The sequence below is a fragment of the Numida meleagris genome, chromosome 1 (genome assembly GCF_002078875.1).
Source record: "Numida meleagris isolate 19003 breed g44 Domestic line chromosome 1, NumMel1.0, whole genome shotgun sequence".
NCBI lineage: Eukaryota > Metazoa > Chordata > Aves > Galliformes > Numididae > Numida > Numida meleagris.
In genome coordinates this window covers 133540695-133565431 of record NC_034409.1, presented here as the reverse complement: position 1 = coordinate 133565431, position 24737 = coordinate 133540695, and the positions used below count along the sequence as shown (strand labels likewise).

Here is a 24737-nt window from a genome sequence, read left to right as displayed (position 1 = left end):
GCTTTTCAGCTCCGTATTGCTTAAGTATTGTTATGCAAAAAAATAATATTTCCAATACATAATCTTTAAATTCTTTTCATTTAAATTAAAAACATTCTGGAGTTTGAGCGTCTCCTACTTCCTTAAATTACAGACATAAAAGAGCAAACTTCTCTCTTAAAGCACCCCAAATCACATTAAAAATCGTCAATATTCTGGCACATCACCTGAATTTGGATAATATATTTAAAGATATGTGATGCTACTGGTCAGTATTTTCCATTCTATGCTCATATTACAGAGTATATTATTGTGATTAATGTATAGAATTTTGCATTCCACGTTGTGACAGATCTGTCATTTTCTAGCTCTAGTACATAATGTGAGTATCCATACATCTAAGATGACAAGTATTATGCAATTTGTTAGGGTTAGACACAGGTGACAATTAAATTCCTTAATAAATATTTGTTTTTCTGCAAATTTATATAATGTTCTATTTCAGTTAGTTTTGTCATAATACATCAACTAAACAGATGTAAAATAATCAATTTTAAGAAACAGAGTAGTTTTAAAAGTTCAAAGCTTTTGTACAGCATCCATTGTATTCAGATATATTAAACTATATTTTATTTTCTTATAATCTAGAGAACATTATTTTTAAATTAGTGTGCTACCCACAAAGCTTAATTGTACTGTACAAAAGATCCATGTTGGAAATTGGAGAACTGTTGGGTCATTAAAATCGCCAAGAACAATTTAAGAAACATTTTCCCCTTTTGATTAGAATCCATAATATGTATTCATTTCTGTAAACTATCCATGCAAATAATTTAATTCTGGTTTAAATGTTCTCAGCACAGATTGTAACATTCCAAGAATTTATTTATGCCAGTCAGACTGAGTTTAAACCATACCCCAAGCATCCTAACATAGTGAATGTCTGCCGAATAGAAAAAAAAAAAAAAACCATCTCTAACATCATTTCTTGGGAGTAATATATTTTAAAATACTTTATGAAGGATATTCTCTGCTCACAGTCCTATATTTTTTTTCAACACAGTAGTTAGGAGCATTGTCATTCACCTATAAAACATGAATAAAGCACACCTTTGAGTGATTACTATAAAACAACTTTTCTCTACACAGGCAGAATTATTTTGCATTTTTCCATCTTGCAGTTGTAATCCTAATAGGATTTCTGAAAGATGGAAAATCCCACAAGGGTATTACCATAGATTAGAAAAGAGAATATTCTATTCAATAAAGAAGTATCTTCAGCTGCAGTTTTGAATGTATGGTTTACCAGTCATGTTTGCCAAAGCTAAAATTGTGCCAGATAGCTTGACCTTTTCCTTTCTATGAATTTTTGATTGGATAATTACGATCAAGAAATATTAAAGCATAATCATCAGACTTGGAATAGACCTAGAAGTCATTTTCCAGCCTGCTTGCTGATTCCACGGTCATGTCTATCATATTATTTTTGAATGCTTCAGTAAACTTTTGAAAATATTTGAGTTTCGTTTCCATACTTAAAGATACTTGGTGATGAATTGGGCAAGGCTGCAAGCAAACAAACTTCAGTGTTGTTCTTGATCTGACAGGCAAGATTGGACTCAACAAGCTTGAGAGATCCCTTCCTCTCTGAAGTACTTCACAGGTCCCTCCAGACTCCACTGTGATTTCATCACTCACCAGACTGGACATGGCTCTGGGCAGCCTGGTCTAGTGGTTGGCGACCCTGCACTTGGCAGGGGGGTTGAGACTCGATGATCTTTGAGGTCCTTTTCAACCCAAGCCATTCTATGATTCTATGAAATTGACACTATCTCTACTCTTTGTACTCTTTGTACAACAGTGGGTTCTTTACCAAGTTAGGTAGGCACAGTAGTAATACTGCTACTAGTAGATTAATTAGATTAATCTAGTTAATCTAGATTTTACTGAGATTACTTACGGCCAATGATAAAAGCAAATCTTTCATTGTGTCCCACAAACTTTACTTGGCATTCACCTTTCTAGGAGTACTTCTCCATTTTGATGTTTGATAGCTCATTCAGGTTTTACTTTTTCCTAAGTCATGCATGTCCTCTGGTCTTTCCTAAATGCTTTGTAATTCACCACTTCCACTCTGATTCCCATACATCCTTATGAGTGGAAAAAGGCCGTCTCCCATCAGCTTCATCCATGAGTGTAAAACTGATTTCTGTCCATAGCCAGGTCAGTCAGAGTGTAGGATTCATACCACCTACCTTTAGATGCCTCCACACTGTGATTGTGATAGTGTGATTGTCAGCCTCAGACATAGCAGAGCAAAAGGTAAATAGGGCTGCTAGACTTGTGTTCTTATCTACATGTAAAACTTCCAGCCTGTACTGAGAGGTATAGCTGATGAAATGCAAGTTATCTGTGCTACCATTCAATTTTTCCCATTGTCAACAGAAGAAAACAGGAACTTCTTCATATGATCTGTGTTTAAGTGCTTACTGTAGGATTAGTCAACAGGAACTGCATCCTCAGATTACCTATTTTCTTCCACTGACAGCAAAGGAACTTGTGATAGCTATTTGAGGCGTGGGTGTCTGCACCAATGGGCAAATTTGGTCAGATGAATCACACCTTGGTCAGATGAATCACACACTTCTTCATGCAGTTTTCCCAAGAAAAGCAATTACATGATTTTTCTCAAAGCTACAGGAGCTTCTGATCTAGAAGAAGGGAGGAGAAGGTACAGATATCAAGAACCAGACTGTCTTTTCAGTTTCTGCCTAGTCACTGAAGAGAAACAACATTTATAAGGATTAATTCGTCCCATCATAAAACAGACATCTAAAATAAGTCTGATGAATTTTGCCACAGAAATACCTGCCTCTTGTCATTGTCTTTAAAGAGAGCTTTAGACCAGCTTGCTCAGAAATGGGAATGTACATCTCTGTGGGATTAATTCTGCCCAGACTACAAGGCGTTGGGATAGCAACTCTTCTTCTGTGTTCATTAATGTCTGCTTAGGTCCTGAGTAAGCCAGTCGGTACTGTTTTATATGTGGTAATTGTTCATTGTCTGAAAGCTAATTTAAGGACTGTGAACAGAGACCAATATTGAGGTGTATCATATGGAAATTCTTCACTTTACAGGCTATCAGAAAATTTCTTTTTCCTTTTTTCCTGATCAGGGAAGAGTGATGAGATATGAAACAAACTTGTACATGATATTGCATTGGGCAGTGATGTGAAAAGTACGTAGATGAAAGAAACAGATAGATATACTCTGAACAGCACAGGGAAAGGAATTAAACAAGGGAAACCTGGAAACTAAGGTCAGTGTGTGTGGGAGGGAATTTCAGCTGCAGAGGAGAAACCGAGGAAGCAATAACACAAAAAGAGATGTGTAAAGATAATAACTGGGATTACAAATGGAGGTGAGATAAGACTTGCAGAGCAGACTGGCAAGGAAAGCAGGATAACATAAGCAATTTTAGAGAGTAGAGAAAAACTGAATACATCCTAGTACTAGTGCAAATGGCCTCATGGTTTAAATCGCTGCTATTATATTAGAGATGTTTTTTTTGTAAACTTAGATGGCAGTAAGATCCAGAGTTGTCCCCTTGTCGAGGAAGGTTGCATCTTAGAAAGTATGGGACAGTACTGAACCCATTTGTTCTCTATTTTAATTGGGACTCAATTCATACCAAAAAAAAAAAAAAAAAAGTCAAAAAATGCTTATTTTTCCCCCAAAAAAAAAAGTTTTTTTTTTTTTTTTTGGGGGGGGGGGGGGAGTTGTGTGTCCTTGGATTCATGTAAATCAAGTGTGTTATCCTGAGTGTCTTGGGTTCTCACTCATCAGTTGGGATGGGAGTGCTGGTTGTACCACACTGTTGATCTCTTTGAATGTGGTGTTGGTGATGCTAAAGAAAAAAAAGTCTGGCAGTGACCATTATTTTTTTTGAGTAGGATTTGTGCGTTTGACAGGTGCATCAGGTCTGGAAGTCTCAGAACTGCTCACATTTCCACCAGGACAGATAAACCTCTGTATATGGTAGTTTCTAGTCATTCAGAGTCATAGAATCACTCAATGGTTTGGGTTGGAAGGGACCTTAAGCCCACCCAGCCCCAACCCCTGCCATGGGCAGTGCTGCTCCCCACCAGCTCAGGCTGCCCAGGGCCCCATCCAACCTGGCCTTTAGCGCCTCCAGGGATGGGGCATTGTCTTAATTCATCTTCCAGTTTGTTTACCTTAGACTTAAACGCAAAGATGTGCTGTAAATTAGCTGTTAACGACTCAGAAACTAGCCCTCTGAGTCACTGTTTCCTCCCTAAAAACATTATCCAATGTGAGCAAAAAATTTGAATGGATTGCCAGAAATTAAAGTTATCTGATTTACCTAGTCTGAAACCACAAAGAGTGGACTGCATAGAATGACACAGGAAAAGCAAGGAGATAAATTAGATAGCCCATATCTTTTAGATTGATTCTGGAGGACATGGATCCAGAGGTCACCGAGAACTAAAACTTTACCACTTATGAGTGCTCCATTAACTAATTTACAGGAAAGTGAATGATATTGCTTGAAATTTTGTCATTATTGAACCATACCTGCAGTGATGTGCTCATCCTTTCTGTTACTACGGAAATGATAACAGAGTCCCAGTTTTTGTTCTTGACAGCTTTCTCATCCCACAAATGGCAATTTCCTCTAGTAATTTTAAGGTTAGCTGGGTAATGTGACAGTGAAGTCAAACATATTCTGTTTAAGGCTTGTACTTTCCATCAGAGTCAGTTTTCCTCTTACACTGGTGGTACAGCTTTTGCAGCTGGCTCCAGACCTGGCTCTGGGTGCAGGAGAGAAGTTACTTTATTGTCTGTTTCTGGATGTAGTTCATTATTGCACAACTTTCCACCATCTGTTCTCTGATTCAACCGGATAACGGTTACCTTGGAGTGGCAGGTGGGCTCTCCATCAGTTGAGGAAGGAGGTTGACAGTGGAAAAGCTGACGAAAGCATTTGTAAAACTGAAACAACAAACAAATAATTCTAGATATAGTTGCTAGACAGGCTAAAATATAGAGCATCTCTGTAAGAGTTTGGAGGCAAGGCAGTGTGGCTTATTAAGCTCGTGCTTTTTGTCCATATTGAAAGTAGATGTTTTTTCACCTTGAATCTGTGTATCTTGCTGTTTAAGATTAAAGTTCTCTTAAATTTGTGGACATTTCCTTTGAAATTGATATGCTTTGCTTTTCTAAGGCCATAGGCTTTGTAGATTGTAAAGCTGTAGAAGAATCTGAAATGTTTTCGGAACCTTTTATTTGTGATCAAAGAAGATTTAATCACAGAAGTAATTGGTTTTCAGTTAGTTCACACATCAGGCAGGGAAAAGTATCATTTTGATAATCTAACGATACACAGCAGGAAGAACATAAGGTTCTTTTCATTAACAAGCCATTGAAATCTCGGTGTTCCCAAATTGCAAACTGAGCTTCAGAAAATGGCTTTACTTAATTAAAGAAGCAAAATAATTTTTTATGTTAATTCATTTCATTTCTGACAATTACCCAAAACACCTTTGATGCTTTGATGCCGGAACTGTTGTAATGAAAAAAAAAAAACAGTGTCTTCAGTTCTCATTTGTATTTGCAAAATGAGCAGAATTAGTTCAGCTGTCTCCTCTGAGAGCTGATGGTCATGTTCAACAGATCGGGATACCAGCAGTGCAACAAGTGTTTCAATATATTTTCTAAATATTTTGATTTTTAAATTACATCTTTTTTAAAAAAAAAAAAAAAGAATCAACAAACTGGTGTCCAAGGCTTAATCAGTCATTTTCCTTTCATGTGCTGTATAAAACAGAACAAGTTCTCAGAAACTGTTGATGTGAAAGTATTGCAGTTTAGACAGTGCTATTGATCAATATATCATATTAATCCCTTTAAAAATGTGCAAATGCAACTTATAAGTTTCTCTCTGTTAGTACAGGTTTACAGTTGTGCCATAGGGAAGTGAAGTCTGCCTAAGCACGTGTTTTCCTCCAGAACCTCTACTGGTCTTATTTTTCATCCCAAGGATGGGATTAAGGAGAGTAACAGCATTTTAGGAGTGCACATAAGATTAAAGCTAACCTTTGGCTGGCTTTAAACAGGAGACTTTAAACATTTCCTTATGGTCTTTCTATGCAGCTGTTGACAATGCAGGTGATTATCTGCTATTGACACATGCCAAGAAGGACTGAGTTAGCATTTTCTAGGTTCCTCCTTGCTGAACAGGAGGTGGAATGGCATTTTTCCTCTTGAAGGCACTGCTCTAAAAGGGAGTTCACCTTTCTGAGTCTTTCTCCATGAAACCCACCAGAAATTTCTCAGAAGCTGTGGGCTTTCATCCACCAATATTGGTTGGTGCTTCTTCTGCATGTATGTAGGCTGCTTTCCCGGCAACGTCTTCCTGTCTATAGAGAATCAGGTGAATGGAAAAAGAGGGATTGCTTCAATTCCAGGCCAAGAAGGACCAGCATTATAGGTGTAGATGTTTCAGTGATTACACTGGTACCTCAATATTGCCAATGATTTGAATCAACCTTTCAGAACTTGTCAAGTGAAGAAACGTGGGTGATACTGGACCATTTTTCAATTTTTGTTTCTCCTTGCCATTACATACAAGAAATTTCTTAGATCTCTTGTGCATGGCAAGCTAGAATTTAGCTGTGCATTTGGTAGGAATATAAAGAAGAGCTCCTTAAAAACATCAGACAACTGCTCTGCGTGTATGTGTAATCTGTATTGTCCGGGTGAATACAGATACCTAGTCTGTCTTGGTAAACGATTCCAAAAATTCATGATTCACAGTAAAACCATGGAAGTTAACAGTTGGCTCAAAATCTTAGTGCGCAGCTGCTTCAGGTCCTTGATTCTTGTGTGGGATATTTTGTGGACAAGATAGGGTAAATGGGGAGGTGGGAGAGTGCATTCTCCCCCCTCAAGGAGGCTGATGCTATGCAAGCAATTACAGGCCTTTTACTCTCTCCTTATGCTTCATGCACTGCCTTGTCAACTCAATAGGGATCCCAGTCTTTATGTATCAGTTACAAGTGAAAGCTGCCCTAATAAAAGGAACTATTATTTCTGTAAAATCATTAAAAGAAATAATACTTAATATGTACAACACTGAATGAAAGCAAGGAAGAAAAGCAGACTGGCTGACTGAAGGGCAATTTCTGGGAAAGAGCTGAAACTGGAGGTTCACTCTCATTTTTGCTTTTTGCACAGGTATACTCATCATGATGTCCATGTGTAACGAAGTGCACGTGTACGAATACATCCCTTCAGTCCGACAGACCGACCTATGTCATTACCATGAACTCTACTACGATGCGGCTTGTACCTTAGGGGCTTATCACCCGCTGCTCTATGAGAAGCTGTTGGTGCAAAGGATGAACAAAGGTTTGCAGGATGATCTGTATCGGAAGGGGAAGGTCATTTTGCCAGGGTTCAAGTCTGTCAAATGCCCAGAACGAAATCATTTCCCACCCTTGTAGAAGAGAGTCCTTCACAAACAATGTGCAATAAGGTACTACTGTCGTACTATAAACAAGGAGAAAATACTTGAAAAATGTATCTTAGACCGATCCAGTCTTGAGTCTATAAATTGTAATTAAGTAGCAGGCATGAGAAATACTTCTTTTCTGAGCCTGGGTATTTATTACTGCTTTGCAAATAGTTAAAGAAAAAGAAAACAAAAAGCTTAGCTTACAAAAGGTGCAGAGGACCTACTTAGGCCGAAATATAATGTATTGTTGTGGGTGTGACTGTCAGAATTTGTCAGTGGTCTCTTATGCCACATATGCTAGATTGTAACTTTTTTTTTTAATGAACTTATTTAACTTTTAAATCTGGCATTGTGAAGCAGCCTGTATCGCTCATGTACAGAGCTGCCAGTTGAACAGTGCGGCATTTCTCATGGCTTCATGGGATTTTCACACTCTTCAAGAATGAAGTAATTGCTACTCTGAGCTGAATATTCATTGATTAGAGGAGTCTTTTAATTCCTATTCATACACTGGTTCACTTGCAGGCTTCCAACTGTACAGGAAGCCTTACGGTGGCTATGAAGTCAATGCAGATGGAGGTAGCTGAACACGCAGCTAAACCAGTTAAACTACTGGATGTACCACTGGTGTCACATCCCATTGCTCACACTGAGTGGGGCAGAGGGAAAAGAGAAATACTGCATATCTATAGAAAGCAGCAAACATATTGATAATCCATTTGGAAAAAGATTCTCCCTGAGAGGCCTACAAAGAGGGTGTAAGTGAGAGAGAAATGATGCCTTCCCCCACTATGCGCAGATAAAAACTATCCAGAGAAAGCCAAGGGAGACTGTGTAGCAAACACAAGTTGCACTGGAAGCAAATGTAGAGGGAGCTTACCTTTCTGCAGCAAAGATAGCACTGAGGATTACAGACATCATTTGTTAGGTATTTCACTGTGATCAAAATCAAATTCACTTCCTCACAAGTTACTGCTTTTAAGAAAGTATGGGAGCTCTCTGACACAAGAGGAAGATATCAGCATTTTTTTATTGAATATTTGAAAAGCTGTACCCCAGAGAAGCTGTAATGCTTGCAGAAAACCTGACTGTGGATAGCATATGGAGATAACTTAATATTTTCTTTCATAACACACAATGAGAGTATTCTCTAAGGCAATTCTGAAAATCGACCTGAACGCTAAGACATCCAAAACATAAAGACTTCAGTTTCAGATTGCCTCCTGAGTGGCAGGAGGATTTTTGCGAGTGTTTTTTTTTTCATTGGTGGTGGTGGGTTTTTTTTTTTTCACATGACTGTACCCTTTCCCATAGGGCGAGTTTAGTAGAAAAGTACAGAAAAACACAGCTTTATCTTCTTCATGTCCATTCAGTGAAAAGGCAGACAGTTCAAAGAGGCACTGAAAAGAGCAGCTGAGAGGTGGAGGTGGAAAGTATCTTTTGTGTTTTGTCTTGGGCAACAGTAAGACAGTTAAAGTGTGCAAATGGTATTAATGACTATTTCAATAGCAGCGTAAGTGTCATCACAGTCTTTTTTCTTTCACTCTGCTCTTAGGGTCTGATGATTTTCCTTCCTCAAAAGGGAAGAATATGTCTTACGTAGGGCCTAGTTTTTTTTCCCATGTAGCTTCTTAATTTGGGCCTTATGGTCCCCTAAGATTCCTCTCGCTGACAGGAAATATGTCCAGATGGTCTAAAAACTGTACTTCTATGTTGTGTGTGTAACTATGTCCATAAATCATTTTCGTACATATCAAAAGGAACAGATTTTATTTATATTAGCCTTAGACTCTGGACATATTAGCTACCGATGTATGTCAGCAACTTCTATTCTTATTAACATTGTTATTCGAGCTTGTGGAGTATAGATAGCCTACTGTTCTATTTTTCCATATGTTTGGGAAGGTGCTTGCAAAATGTTTGAAGTCTGAGCAAGTACTACTGAATATATCTGCTTTTCCAGCATGCTGGATCAGCTGCCACATGTGTGTAAGAGAAGGGAGATGATTACGTTTCTAGAACTAGCAACTATGCTACTTTCCATAAGCAGGAAATTCTCAAGTTCTGAAAAAAGCATACACTTTGGTCTGCAACCACTAACTTCAAACTTTGATTTCCATAAAGAAAAATATTAACTGCATTACTCAACTACCCGCAGCAGGATTATGTTGTATTACTTTCTCAGTAATTTGTCCACAGAGCTGTCGTACAGAGCAGTGTGATTTTGGCAGAGCTCCATGCAACAAGTGCTAGCATACCTACTTAATGCATTGTTTAAATAATGATGTAGAACCAGGTCTGAGACATCAGAAAATAAGCTGTATACTTTCAGTTTACTGGACTGCGCACATTTAAGGCCTTTCAGCAGATTTTTCTTCTGTGCTGGTATGCTGACATTCTTTAACGTTTGGAGATATTTCTGCAACTGTTTCCAGGAGAATTTGGTGTATTCTAATTATACAGCAGTCAGTGCTCCTCCATAAGTGCAATGTGGCACCACCACCTCAGAAGATGCCACAGAGCTGTGCTGCTGGCACTAACTTGCTTGCAAAGCTGGAAGACCAACTTGTGATGCCCATCTTCTTGAAAACTCAAGGATCCCTACAGTGGCTTTGTAGCACTGGTTTCCACTGTGATTTTTCATTGGTCTGTCTGCTCAAACAGCTGGTGGCTGCTTAAAGAGATTTTATTCCCCTGCTGTCTTTCTTGTCCTTCGTTTTTTGACACAAGTGCAAACAAACTTGATTTGCTAACAGAGGGCTCACCTCCAGTTTGTGCAAAAGGGGAAAGGGCAGAAATGAAGAGGGAACATGAAGGACCTTCAGAGATGCTGCTCTCACCAGTGCTCACTCTCTGTGGTTTTGGCACTGGTGGCTTTCATAGGAGTTCACCATGTGCTTTTTGCATTTATGGGCATTTCACCATCCCTCATGAGGGCAAAGAGATCTTTAGAAAGATCTGGTCAACTTGAAGCAATGAGTGTGTAGTAACACTGAATCCGTCTGTCTTTTAATACCAGTAATGCATGAGAGTGCTGTTTATAGATACTTATTAAATGTAGACAGTGTGAAAGGAAATGCATTTTCCCACCCAGATCACAGGGTTTTTGGAAGTAGATATAAGCATGGTTTCATAGCTCTCCCGTGTGGCTATTGCACACTAAAAGAGAGGAATGGTACCAAGACAGGGGAGGTCTGCAGTGACTCAGCTCTCGACATGTGCCATCAGCAAAGCAAATGCCTCTGTTAGTTGGTGCCTGAGCTCCCTTCACACTTGGTACAATGATGCAGGTTTCAAATTTAGGAAGTTTTACTGACAAGTAGGAATAAATTGCCTTCAAAAACCAGAGAGCCCCTTTTCTGTGCCCTGCTACTGTGGACAAAAGTTGCACTGAGTTGAAACAAAGTAGAAACAGCAGCATCTTAAGTAAACGTGCTGAGTTTATGCTGAATTTCATTATGCTCCTCTTCCCACTGTGAATTCTGTTGCCTTTCTGACATGTGGTGCTCTATCATTTTATGCATTCAACCTTTGAATGGTTAAGTCAAGGTATTCTTCTATTTATTAAAGAAAAATTATGACAGGTTTTGCCTCATTTTGAGCCAAAATCTTTCTGCTATAAATAAATCACGAATTGTACCATTCCTTTATAGTTCTAAAGCTTACCTGGGCATTAACTCACAGTTCAGCTCAGTTTAATTCTTAATTAAACTACTGAATGGTTTTTTTTGTTTGTTTGTTTTTTTACCTCACTGTGCAGTTTTATGCCAGTGAAACTCTGGTTAAGTTAGGGAAATTACAATGATAAAATAAATTGTACCTTGAGAGAGAAAGAGATTGTTTACACACTGCGATCTGCAATCTCTCTGTACAGATTTAGCTAAATCTTTGGTCAGGGCACTTTGGTGAAAACATCCAAATTCTGAACTTGTTCCTATCGACCCCTTGGCAAAGTCAACAAAACCAAGAGAGCATTTTACTAAAATGAAGAGTAGTATCTACACTAAATGGTTTCACAGACTGAGCATACTCATTTTAGAGAGGGATTGAACTAAATAGTTCCAAACACAGGTAGACCAGTCCAATTCATAGTGGTTTTTTTCATTACCTTCCTCCTCAGCAGTTCTTAAGGATGGAGAATGCCACTTGAACAGTGACACAGATGTACCATGAAAGGAATATCAAATGCATAGACTGCAAAAATAAATGGGTCCTCTCTTTCCTGTCATGCTTTTTAAAGTCGAGGCATATTAAATAAATGAAACTGCTTTTTGAAGTAGACGATTCAGAAACCTGTAGTTAGAGCACCCAGCTCTTTTCTGGGAGCTATCCTCTCTCTCACACAGAAGGAGGATACCTGATTTAACTGTTTGAAATTTTAAGTAGCCCATGTCTGGGCATGCCTGCATCATTAAATGAATTTTGACACTGCAAATTTCTTCTCTCTGGCATAGTGATCAGATTCAGAGTTTTGTTCTTGAAGTAAGAGTTGTGTGTAAAAGCCTTACATTTACCCATATCATTGCATCACTCTTACACTATGTAGTCATTGAACTATTCAAATATAGACTGTGTACTTTTTTAATAGCTTTGAGAATTATTTTGTATGATGATTTTTTTAAATGAATGTGTACTCTAATAACAAAGCTTAAGATTTTACAGGAGTCACATTTTTAAGCAGTGTTTGTATACATTTTAACACTTTTTATATTTTCTATTATGATTTTGTATATTTTTATGTATGCACAGTGTACAGATTTTTTCCTGTAAATAAAACATTGGTTTTCATTTGTTTAGGACTGCTTGTCTTTTCATATTGGCTTAAGTGAATGACACTTAAATGCAGACAGCACTAAACAGGGAATGTAACTGTCACTGATCTCAATTTGAAACGGACTGATAGACTGAAAATTAGCTTTCAGTAAACTACAGAAAACAAGAAAACATTGCAAAGGCAGTTTTATTCTTAAATGAACGTGTCTACGCAGGCAGGTGCTCTAGGATTCCCCCAGCAGGACACACTACGCTGCTATTGCTATGGCAGTTCATTTCTTGGGATATTTGAGCACTCTCAGCATGTTGTGCTCTGGTGATTTGATGCCGTACTTGAAATGCTAATAAACTAAGTAAGCAGCTGTGCCATCCATTCCTGGAATCCATAATGTCTCAGTAAAAATAGGCTTTTTTTTAACAGTTAATTAAATGAAAAACAGCTTACCAAAGGAAAGCATAAGGAAAGCACTGTCATTTAATTTGTGATGAAATGCCATGTAACATGGCCGCTACAAGTCTGCTTCCTTCCATTAAGCATGTGGCATTCCACTGCTTTGGTAGTCTTTGAACTACGTGTAAGAACAAGCCCGGACAACAGGCCCAAGAGACAGTTAAGCCAAGGGAGGGCTAGGTGTCCCTTGGACTGATGTCCCAACCACTCCTGCAAGAGTCCAGAACAATGCCCAGGAAGTGGACAACCACGGGAGGTGGTCTGGTGCCACCTTTGTTGGTTTGACTGGTGTCTGATGTCTGAACCAAGCCTGGAACTGGAGCCAACAATTACAAATAAGGGCTATGGGAGACTGTCCCATCCCTTTTTGCTTTGATAATATAAATAGGGGCTAGGGGAGGGCCAGCCCAGTCCTTTTTCTCCACTGCTGCTGCCCCTACTTCTCACTGCTGCTGCTTTCCCTCTTGGTTCTACACCACATGGAACACTCCTGTCAGCAGGTCTGGATCCAGGACTGGTGATCTCCCTCCCTTTTTTTATTTGTTCTTCTCTTTTTCTCTCTTTCTTAAAGTTGTAAAGTAATGCAAGGCTTACTTGAATTTCCTGTAAAACCACACAGTTTAGGTAGATATAACTGTGGGAGAGCCAGCACACATATGATAACCATTGATCTTTTTTCCCTCATGTACAGACCTTGAGTGTCGTTTCACTTTAATTCAACCAGGGGGATTTGTGAATCTGGTCCCCCTCCCTCCTTCACAGGTGGGATGTGACACTATGCAGTGGCTGAAATTGAGCTTTTCACCCTAGACAGTCGCAGTGAGTGCATGCCTACAATAAAGCTGGTTGCACATCAGTGAAACATTAAACATTGTATTGCCATCACATTAACTCCTGGCAGCCAGTAATCATGCAGCTCATCTTTTGTATTACACCACCTCCTGGCAGGCGACATTGAGGGGATAATTACTACATGTCACGATTTGCAAGTAACACTTCACAGAAAACTCAGAACTCCTAGTTACACGAGGGGATAAACTGAATGCTGAGGTGTATGGAAAAAGAAACTTGCTGATGCTTTTCAAATGCTTCAACTTTGCTTTTACTGGCCTTTCTTTTTCATTAAAAAATCCAAAAAACCACACAAAACGCAAGATCGCTGTCTTCCATATGATAAGATGCTCAGTAGATGTTACTGTCTGTGACATGGGAGAGGATATTCTAGTCTCGCAGCATGTTTCACATGCGTACAAACTACTGTATCAGTAGGTGGTTAAAATCCAAGAATTATTATATAGTGTTGGGTACAGCAAGTATCTTGCTGTACTCCCTATTCTTTAGCAGTGACAGCTATAGAAGGGGTGTGACACTATCTCTCTGATAGTATCTCAAGTAACTTCACAGGCAACTTGTTTTCAAGTTTCAGTCCCCCAACGAGACTTCACCTTTCTGAACAATGTATTTTTGAAGGAGGCACCTTTTGTATTTTATTCACAGAAATCAGTGGTGTTTGAGCAGCTCAAAGGAGCATGGCTCTGACACACAGAACTTTATATAGGCATTTTGATCTGTTTATATCTATTGCCAGCTTGCCTGCTCTGATGTGACTGAAAGACACATCTTAGAGGATGATTGCTCCAACTCACTGTCTTGACTGCAGCATGCACCTGTTAGGCAGCTACACAAAGCTACGGAGGAGTCAGTGTTTTGCTATAATCACACCCACCACCTGCTGCAGTAAACTGCACCTGTGGCTATGATCAAGTTGTGTTTTACTGAGTGCCAGTGTCATCAATCACGATGATCAGGCATATGGGCAGTCCACTTGTGGCTTGGTGGGACTTCTTTTCCTTTCATCATCTTGATCTTTTCAAGGTGATTAATGGGTGATAATTTCATTGTTTCATCAGAATAGCATGTATCTGCTGCACCCTAAAATCTACCCAAGTCTACTCGGTGCACTTATCTTTTTTTTAGTATTTAGATTCCACTTTCTTACAGTGGCAGTTTACTGCAGATAGTGCCTTTGAAAATAATTAATGCACTTTTCTGGAAGTTAAGTACAGCCTGAGCCCATGCTTCATGCATTGCTACCCAAGGCAAGTTAGAAATACATGTCCTATTTCTTTTTGCTAAAAATATGCTCATATTCAAGTAAATGCATATTTAGTTTGATGCATAAGGATGCATTAAGTTCACAATGAATTAATTGTGATGCAGTAATATGGTGGGTTCTTCTTCCCAGAGGCAGAATTGCCACTAGAGAAATGACAGCACAAGTAAGTTGTGACAAATCACCAGGAGGATCCCTAGCTGATGAAATCTCTGGGTTCTTAGAAGTTATACAAGTGAGGAAAGAAGTCCAGGGGAAGGATGGGGGAGAAACAAGCACTGATGAAACCCATCAAGGAAGGAAAGAGAATCACAGAATTGTAGGGGTTGGAAGGAACCTCTGGAGATCATCTTGTCCAATCCCTTGCTAAAGCAGGTTCCCTTACATCAGGTTGCACGGGAAAGCATTCAGGTGGGTTATGAGCAGCTCCAGAGGAGGAGACTCCACAACCTCCCTGGGCAGCCTGCTCCAGTGCTCTGTCACCTGCTAAGTATATTTTTTCTCATGTTCATATGAAATTTCCTATGTTCCAGATTGTTCCCATTACTCCTTTTCCTGTCGCTGGGCACCGCTGAAAGGAGCCTGGCCCCATTCCCTTGACTCCTGTCCTTTAGATATTTATAAGCAATGACAAAATCTCTTCCATTTTCTCTTCTCCAGGCTGAACAGCCCCAGGTCTCTCAGCCTTTTCTCCAGGAACCTCACCATCTTTGAGGCCCTTCACTGGGCTCTCTCCAGCAGTTCCCTGTTTTTCTTGAACTGAGGAGCCCAGAACTGGACACAGTGATCCAGATGCAGCCTCACTGGGGCAGAGTAAAAGCAGCAGTAAAAAGATGAGCTACACCGGATGCAAATGAAGAAATGCTGCTTTTTTTCCCTAATAGTCACTGCATTTGTTTGGGCTATTTGTTTTCTTATTTTTTTTATAGCACATTTTTTAAAGGAGGAACCCAATTCATTTGTTGCTCTTGCTGCTGCCAGGTTTAGCGTTGTGGGATGTGATTTTAAAATGAACAACAAAGGTTGAGTTATGAACATTAATTGACTTCTTCTGTGGCTCAGCTTCCTTGTAAACACATCCCATTAATTAAATTTAGTAAAGTCTAATGTCAGCAGAGTTAGCATCTCTTTGCTACACTCTGAAAAGCCTCCTCCACATGCTTCTACTCGTCTCTATGATAACTGAAATAAGAAAGCCCATTTCCTCTGATGACCTGTTTCTGTTTGTAGACAAATACAAATCACATATCCTATTGGTTGCAGGCTGCTGAGAGGTAAGGGATAACTGTTGTAGCCACAGCTCCTTATACACTTCTGAGAAGACTCCAGAAACCCTGAGGGGTTCAGGAGGGCAAGCAATAGATATCACATCTGCCTTGCTTTCATGGGAGCAGCCAGAGGGAAAAATTGCTGCCAGTGCTGACTCTAAGCTGTCAGCTGCTGTTAATTGCCTTGCTCCCAGTCATCTGGCTGTGATTGCACTTCATTATTATAATATCTTTCTGGCCTGCCTTCCAAACAGCTTCCCTTTCCAAAATCAATCCTGCAGCACTGCTGCATGCAGTGTGCTGGCTACATCCTCTCCATTGCCACCATGAGCAGCAGGTACATCTCCTGTGTGGGTGAGGTGCTAGGGGAAAATGGAAGGAGGCTGGGGGCTTCTGGATTGTTTTCTATAAAGATGGAAGTCTTGTAAGCATAGTTCAGTCATCCTTACAGTAACTCAAGCAAACATTACACAAATACGCCTCAAGAGTTTATGACTTGTAGATTGTCCCAAGTTTTGTAGACTAAGGTGGAGTTCCTGATCCAAAGTATTTACAACGTGGATTAAGACGGACAGTAGGAAGGATTTTTTGGCTTGTGATAGCAAGAAACACAACATGCCTTTTCTACAAACTAAAAACTCCTGTGGTCTACCCCTAAGCCCAGTATTTCTGCCTATAATGAGTGTGAGCCTGGAGGCATATAAGACAGACAACCATGAGGGGTCGGTGGGGAAAGTTCTGTCTAGGGCCTGATTCCGAGCCTGCTTTTTCAGAAGAGAGGGCAGGAAGCTTAAGAGTTCTGCTGGATCAAGCAACCCTATTTTCCTTCCCTAGCAAAATGCCTCCCTAGAGGTGCTGTGTCATTTTCCAGTAGCTTTCAGTGCTTCTATACAAATGAAATTATAAGCTATCTGGTAGACCTAATTTAGACTTTAAAAATGCATGGGGCTGAACAGAGGTATCAGGCCATTAGGCAGTTTAATGAGCAGCTGGAGCATCCCAAGAACAGTAGAGACAAGAAGAAAACGAATCAATAAACTGTTACCAAAATAATGCTAACAAAGTTAGCAGTAGAAGAGCAGAGAAGGCAGAAACAAAAGAGCACAGCTCAATGTCTGAGAAATATTACCTTATTTTCATGAATATAGCATACTATTCAAATAATTCTCATTTAAAAGTATTCTGGAGATCAGTCCTTTTTTAACATGCACTCTCATAAAGAGAACAAAATCAGAGACCAAAGCTGCAGGAATTATAAACTGGGGATAGTTATTTTGTTTGAGGAAACAAATTTAGAGAAACTTTTGTGTATACTTCAATGTAACAAGCACAACTGCTGGATTTCCAGGAGTCTGGCTGTGCACATGAAAGCACAGTACAAACAACACTACTATGTTTACACTGCACATTGCTTTAAGAGAGAACTGATGCTTTCAACAGAGTTAATTGCCGCAGATAAAAAAGACCGATTGTCATATTTATCTCACACTAGCTCTTCACTGCCCTTAAATAGAGGTACTAAAACCCATACAATATACAAAATGGCAGCATATGTGAAGTTAATTCCTTGTATCTAAGAAGGAACTTAAGGAAGAAGAATTTCCTAAAGCAGTGTGAGGAAAAAGAACAGGCAAAGAACCTTAGTGAACAGCAACAAAATGGACCCTGCCTCTATTTTCTCATTTCAGTAAGTCAGAATTGTTTAGGGCTTTGCAGTGTGATTGATGGATCCCGACTGACAGAGGCAGAAGTAAATTTACCAGTCCCTGAAGTAACATTATACTTCATGAGAAGAAATGAAGGGTCTATTACTACTGTAATATGTGATGAGTGATTCCAGATTATTTTGAAACAACACTCATTTTGCTGAAAGTTCAAAACATAACAGAAAATATATTGTCTCTTGCAAAATGAATGTGTTTATCTAGTCGTCATCAATATGCTCTCCTGCCTACATCATTTCCTCTTGTATTTTCAGTCCTTTACCCATGCATTCTGGATCAATCTACAAGGATTAATAAAAAGACCCAAATAACTGTGATGGACTTAGACTGATAAGTTCCTGCCCCAGTGCTGAATAAATGCTTGTAAAATTGTGAATTTATTGTCTTTTTGTTGCTCTTGGTTCTGAGCGCTCTGTCCTTGGCCATAGTCTGTATGCAGAACGTGTTTAGGGAAGAGTTCTTCCAGGTGATCTTTAACGAGCTCCACTTAGTTTGAAACCAAGAATATCACACATGGAAATCCAAATCCCTAATTTTCATTTGATTATTTTTGTAGCATCATATCATTGTCATCTTCCTTGTAAATCACTCAAACTCTTTTTGCTTGAGGCTGTGTCACTATGTGACATTCTGCTAATACACACAGACACACAAAACACACACACTAATAGCTGTCCCCTATATAGCAGACCTCTATATATTTCTCCATGCCCATTTCTGAAAATCTGGTCATAATTTAGTCACAATATAGGGATTTAAGAAGTCACTGTTGAGTTGTTGTTGGTTTTGGTTCAAATTCAGAAAGATGCAATAATCAAGGGAATTAAACACTTTAAACAAGATGACAGAAACAAGAAATATCTCCTAAAGTGTTGGTCCTCTTCTAATATTCATTGAACCATCAAGAAGATTTCTCCTAGATGAAATACATAATCCCAACTATGATTAACAATAAGGTTGTATTTTTATTGTTATTATTATTTGAATTTCTCGCAATTTTAGAAAGTGAGAGAAATCATTCAAAGAGAAAATACTAGAGGAATGCTCTCTGACACCAAGGTGCCATTTACTGGAGCACTGCCTTGGCCACTGCAAAACAATGCCACAAGAATGGCCCATGGCCTACAAAGTAAGGGAATTAAATTCCTGTCAGGACATTTGCATGGCTTCTTTTTCTATGACTACACATTAGTGATGGCAACTGGGTATATTCATGGTCACTGGCCTTTGCACAGTATCGAGGACACTGACTACTTTTGAGCATGAGATTTGTTATGTACAAACAGAAGCATTAAAGATGCTTGTAACTGTTTACTTTTGACATCAGAAGAATGAGGAGCCTTGATCTCTATGGTAAACTAAAAGAACTAAACTGGTTTAGCCCTGCAGTATGAAGACAGAAGGTCATTTGATTGCTGTATCTGAGTATGAAGAGAACTCAGCTACCAGAGAATGAGGGTTATTGAGTAAATCAGGAGTAAAGGATTATAAAGTGGCTATAAATAAATATAATTTGGATGCTAGTGGACCAGCCATCAGAGGAACAAAGTTCTGCAACTGCTTCTACTTCAAGAGTCAAGGAACTTTGACTTGTTTTCATTTGCACACTGCCAAATTCCTGAATGGGATTAAATGATGCAGTTTAAAGAGAAAAGGGATTAAATCTAATGAAACAAACAGACATGGTAGACTTTTGTATTTTATGCTGCATTTTTCATACTGTGAAAGCCTTTATTTCCTTGCGTGTGGCAGCTTCTTTGCCCTGAAGGGAGAAGGACATTATGAGTAAATCAGAAAGTTCTACAGATTTGAATTAGACTCGCCATGCCAGTTCACAAGATTTTAAGCATTAGTGTAACCTTTGATCCTGAAATTTCTCCTGCTGCAAAAAACTAGGGTGATGATCGTCACCTGCTTTACAAGGATAATGAGGATTAAATCAATTAATTGAATATTTGTTTGGAGGAAGTTACACAAATGCTGAAAAAAATCTGATTAGTAAATATGATATATTTTTTTTCTCTCCATCATCTTAATCTGAAATGATAGTTGCTTGAACTGTTAGCTGGATACATGACTACAAAGATATACCTGGTAGATACAGTAAGTAGAACACTGTGAAGTAATGTCAGCTGACAGATGAAATGTACAAAAATTTCATGCTCTGGATAAAATTTGACTATTATGCCACAGCCACATCTCAAGAAATTATTCAGTGATCAAACAGGAGAGATAAATGAGATGTTCTATCACCTCCAGGGTTACACTGATTTTTTCAAATCTTTGCCATCTGTTGAATTTAATCGTCTTCAGAAAGTAACTAAAGTCTTTGCTTATGCAACCTGTTGCATTGCATTGCAGATTCTGTTTTCTTCAGCTGACTTATGCCTGTGTTCAGCTTTGAAATGGTAGGCGGCCTCTTTGTAAAATGTGGACATTAGAGAAAAGTAGAAGCATTAGAATTAGCACAAAGAAATCTGAGGTTAAATTAATGCTTGATCTTAGGCAGACCAAGGCATGGGCTAAAATTTAGTCTGATTCTTGACTTGTGGCTGTGGCTGAGAGTACTGCAACAGAAGCTCCCATAATATCTGTTCTGTCAGCAATGCTGACTGGTGGTACTATTTGAACAACAGTACAAGTTCAGTCTACCTACAGACCCCGTACACCTTTGCAGGAACTTATCTGTACAGACCAAACTTGGAAATCAGTTCAGAAAAAGACACCAGACTTCCAAGTGCTTACATCCAACATTTAGATCACCCTGAAGTAATGGCAAGATAGAAACATCATGGTGATTAATACCTTATCCATTTTTTCCTGCATTTCCCTTAGCACTGACTGAGCTGTTGACCATCCAGATTCTCCCTTGACAGCAAACATGCACATGAAGATAGCAAAGAAATAGTGACTTGTTTGAGTTTCTGCTGGTGTATTCTTGCAAGAGCAAACAGGACACCAAGGATTACCTTGCTTGTAAGAATCTTAATGCCTTTTGTTTCAGTGTGAGTATACCATACTCCTTGCTTCAGTAGTCATCTCTGGATATTGTAATCCTCCATTTAGCTCTCAATCTACTCTGCAGGTTTGATTTTATGGTTGCAAATGTGTGAAAATGGGTGATTTTAAATGTTATCCTGAAACTCCCTATTCAGCTGTAGTTTGTTCGTGATAGGCAAGATCAAACAATCTGACTGAAGCAGTCTTCCTGTACCAGAGTTCAGAGATGTAACCACACATATTCTTTGAATCCTTAAACAGTTCATTGTTTCATTCCATTTGTGAAGTGGCAGTGATCTTAGAGGTCAGATCTTTACCTACAGGTATTTCCTTGCTATCCCCCAAATAGGTACCAATGTTAATCTCCTTTCATGAAATCATGGCAGTTAGCTGATTTCTTGGACTTATCAAAGTTGCCAGAAGAGAGCTGAGGCTATTCTCCCTCCTTTCTAAGCTAATTTCAATGAAAATGCACTAGAGTGCTTGTGACCTAATAAGTTTAGATTTTAACTGCATCTTTACTTCTAAATTTGACTTGTCCAAAGGGAACACAGTTCTTACCTGTTGCAGTTTACCTGCATCATACCTTTACTCTAAATGACAATGATAACTTAAACCTCCGAAGAAATGTTATAGTCAAAGCTTACAGAATACATAAAAGAGACAGGAAAAGACCTAGTAAGTCATTTTCTATAACCCTCTCTTTCTCTTTCTGGACTACCTGTCATTTCAAATTTAACCTCAGTCTATGCTCTTTTGGAGTCTCCTCCTTTTTCTTTTTCTCAGATATGGCTTCTTTGCTTTTGTAGAGGGGATATAGACTACAAAAGGATCCTACTGTCTTTGCTACAAACCCTGCCCATTGTAATTTCCCATAGGTGTTCTAATCTGTTCACTACCCTTGTCTGATGTGGAGCTCTCTTCCTGTTCCCGTGAAACCCCATGTTTCTCCAGCACTATGAAAAGAGCAATACAGGAAATGATAGCAACATACTGGATAATGTTTAAAATGATTTATAAGGTAAAGAGATATTACTACCTGTTGTGGTTTAACTTGGCAGGCAGCTCAGCATCACACAGCCATTAACTCACTTCCCCTAAGTGGGAGATCTTATCATAGAATCATAGACTAGTTAAGGTTGGAAAAGACCTCTCAGATCATTTAGTCCAACTGTCAGCCCATCCCCACCATGCCCACTAACCATGTCCCTCAGTGCCACAGTTGAGATAAGGACAGTTTAGTAAGAAAGATAAAAACTAACAAAATGTAACAACAAAGAAAGGAACTAAAAACAAGTGATGCACAATGCCAGCTGACCAATGCCCAGCTAGTCCATGAGGAGCAGTAGCCCCTCCAGCCAACACTCTCCAGTTTTACTGCTGAGAATAACCATATGGTATGGAATATCCCTTTGGCTAGTTCAGGTCAGCTGTCCCAGTTCTGTCCCCTCCCAGCTCCTGATGCTCTTCCAGCTCCCTCTGCTTCCAGGGCAGTACAAAAAGGTGAAATGTCCTTGGTTCTGTGCAGCAACTAAAACATCGGTGTGTTATCAACAGTATTCTCACCCTAAATCCACAACACACCACTGCATCAGCTACCAGAAAGAAAGCTGACTCTGACCTCGATGAAACCAGGACACCTCCCTTCACTTTCTGTGCCTTCCAGAAAGGAAGATATCTTAAGTGGACATAATTTTTATTATGGTACTAATTAGTCGAATAAACACATACTCTATGTTGGTGTTCATTCGCGTGTAATCATTTCCATTTTATTAAATATTTTGCTTGCATGAGAGATGCCTGCTTCCTTCTTTTCCTGTGGATCTAAGTAAGAAAGTCCTAAACTCTTCTGTGATGTAGGAGCTGGTCCAGCCCTCAGAGAGTATCCACAGCAAAGCTGAGCTCACGTCAGCATATTCAGCTGGGCTGCACCGAGAGTGCAGCCAGGGGCAGCGTAAAGCTTGTGGGGCTGATAAACATACTTGTGATCCTGGTTTAACAGGTTGTGTGCCTGAACTGACCTTTTTGTCATAAGCTGAGAGAGAAATACCTAAAGTAATTTTGAACTCACTGTGTGAAATGCAGTTATACCTTATGACAGCTGTGAAGGTGCCCTTGAGACCTCTCTTTGTCTCTCAACTTCAAAAAGTCGGATCATTGCATGTTGGGAAAGAAATACAGTCAAAAAACTTCTGAACCATACTATAATACTCTACTTAGTGCAGACTATTCTGCACTGAGAGATCATACTGCCTTGGCTCATTTTTATCTTAAGAGCTCAGGTGCACAATTTTATTTGGACAAAAATTCTTGCTGTTTCCAGATGACAGAAAAGGTAATGCAGCATCACTTCCCTACTTTACTATTATTTAGTCAGTCAGCCCAGCTAGCAGTGAAGAGATGAAAAAAAAAGAAAAAATACAACAAAAAAACAGATCACAATTTTTAATGAAAAATTATAGCGATTTATAGTAATAAATGTTATGGTGAGTCCACAAACTTCTAGAAGGTCATGAACTTATGTGGTCTATTTCCAGGTCTTAATAGATACATTTCAATTTGTGCATAAAATGAGTTTTGACACAGCTGTCTCTTCATCGTATACTTTCTTTCCAGATCTGTAGTTCTGTGTTTTCATGCAGCTAAAATATCTTAGTTTTCCAAAGGGGAAAAAAAAAAAAAAAAGCAGCAGTAACTTATCCCTATATTCCTGTAGCTTTAAAAATGAAACATTATCTTTTATGGGAAATACTGAAAGCTGCACAATACTGCATGAAAATCGACTGTGAAAATGCAGTTGTTATGCATCCAGGTGGGAAATGTGAAGGTTATTATTTATTTTTTTTATGACTATCATGTAACTCTGTTTCCCAAAGTGCATGTGCATTTTCCCCTGCTCAGTGAACAAGGTAAGGCCAAGAAGGACTGAGCAGGGCTGTGGAAAACATGTAAGGTGAAAAAGCTTATCCTTAAAGAAGGACTCCTTGTTCCTCTCTTCGAGTTCTATGAAGGCATTTGAGAGGTATCGGCCTGGTAGTGATGCATCTGATGTGAGTTGGATGGTGGTGGTACAGCTCCTGCTGCAGTTTGGGAAGTGTCTAACTTGTGACCTGAGTCAAGGCCAGCTCTCTGGACAATGTGTTATCACATACCTAGCATAGCTAAATAATGTGAAAATGCATTTCCTTTCACTCACAGCTCTAACCTACTGGGGAAACTTCATTTCCCTGCTGGGTTAACTCCTGTTTATCACACATCAGTTTCCAGTACTATTGCCCTGACTCTTTAAAGCTTTTCCATAGAGGTTCCTTGCTTGGGCCCACGCACCTATTTTACATTGTGTCTATGAGCAATGAAGATATATCTGAAGATCATTCAAAATGTGAGCAGTCCCAGAAGAGCAACAGCACTGTGTGCCTGAGTAAGTGCTCACTTGTGAGAAGCACAGTGCTGGGTCTGGGTCTTGCTGGGGAACACTCTTAAGTACATTATTATTTGAACCTCATTGTCCACCAGAAACATAAACAAAAATAAAAATGAAAACAACAACAACAACAAAAACCACAAGTCTTTGTAGCTGACTTTCTCTGTTTGTTCTTTCTGTGTAACTTCTCCCTCAGTCAGCCCTATCCCTAACGTGATAAATTTGGAAAGGTCACAGTATTAATTATCTTCAAATGAGTGTGAATATTCTTTTCAACATCACTTCCTCAAATCCATGGGGTAAATGACAAGGCCAGCTTCTATTTTGTATGTGCAGTGATTTTAATTCAAGAAGATAGAGCAGAAATCAAACTGGTAATCAGAAACTCCTATTCACATCTAATACATCCCATCCCTCACACTCTCCCTCCTTACTTTTGCTCAGAGGCACTTTCTGACACCAGAAATA

The 24737-nt window shown here is 39.2% G+C and overlaps 2 protein-coding genes across 2 annotated transcripts in view; one reads left to right on the top strand and one right to left on the bottom strand.

Moving 5' to 3' along the window:
* Positions 1-12308, top strand: part of ST6GAL2 (ST6 beta-galactoside alpha-2,6-sialyltransferase 2) — a 51512-nt gene extending 39204 nt beyond the window's left edge. The window contains exon 6 of the mRNA XM_021414160.1: positions 7237-12308. Within this exon, the coding sequence (XP_021269835.1) occupies positions 7237-7505 (269 nt within the window). The 3' untranslated portion in view covers positions 7506-12308. The remainder of the gene's footprint in view (positions 1-7236) is intronic.
* Positions 3775-24737, bottom strand: part of LOC110407005 (pinopsin-like) — a 76095-nt gene continuing 55132 nt past the window's right edge. Inside the window, exon 4 of the mRNA XM_021414172.1 lies at positions 3775-4992. Coding sequence (XP_021269847.1) covers positions 4768-4992 — 225 coding nt within the window. The 3' untranslated portion in view covers positions 3775-4767. The remainder of the gene's footprint in view (positions 4993-24737) is intronic.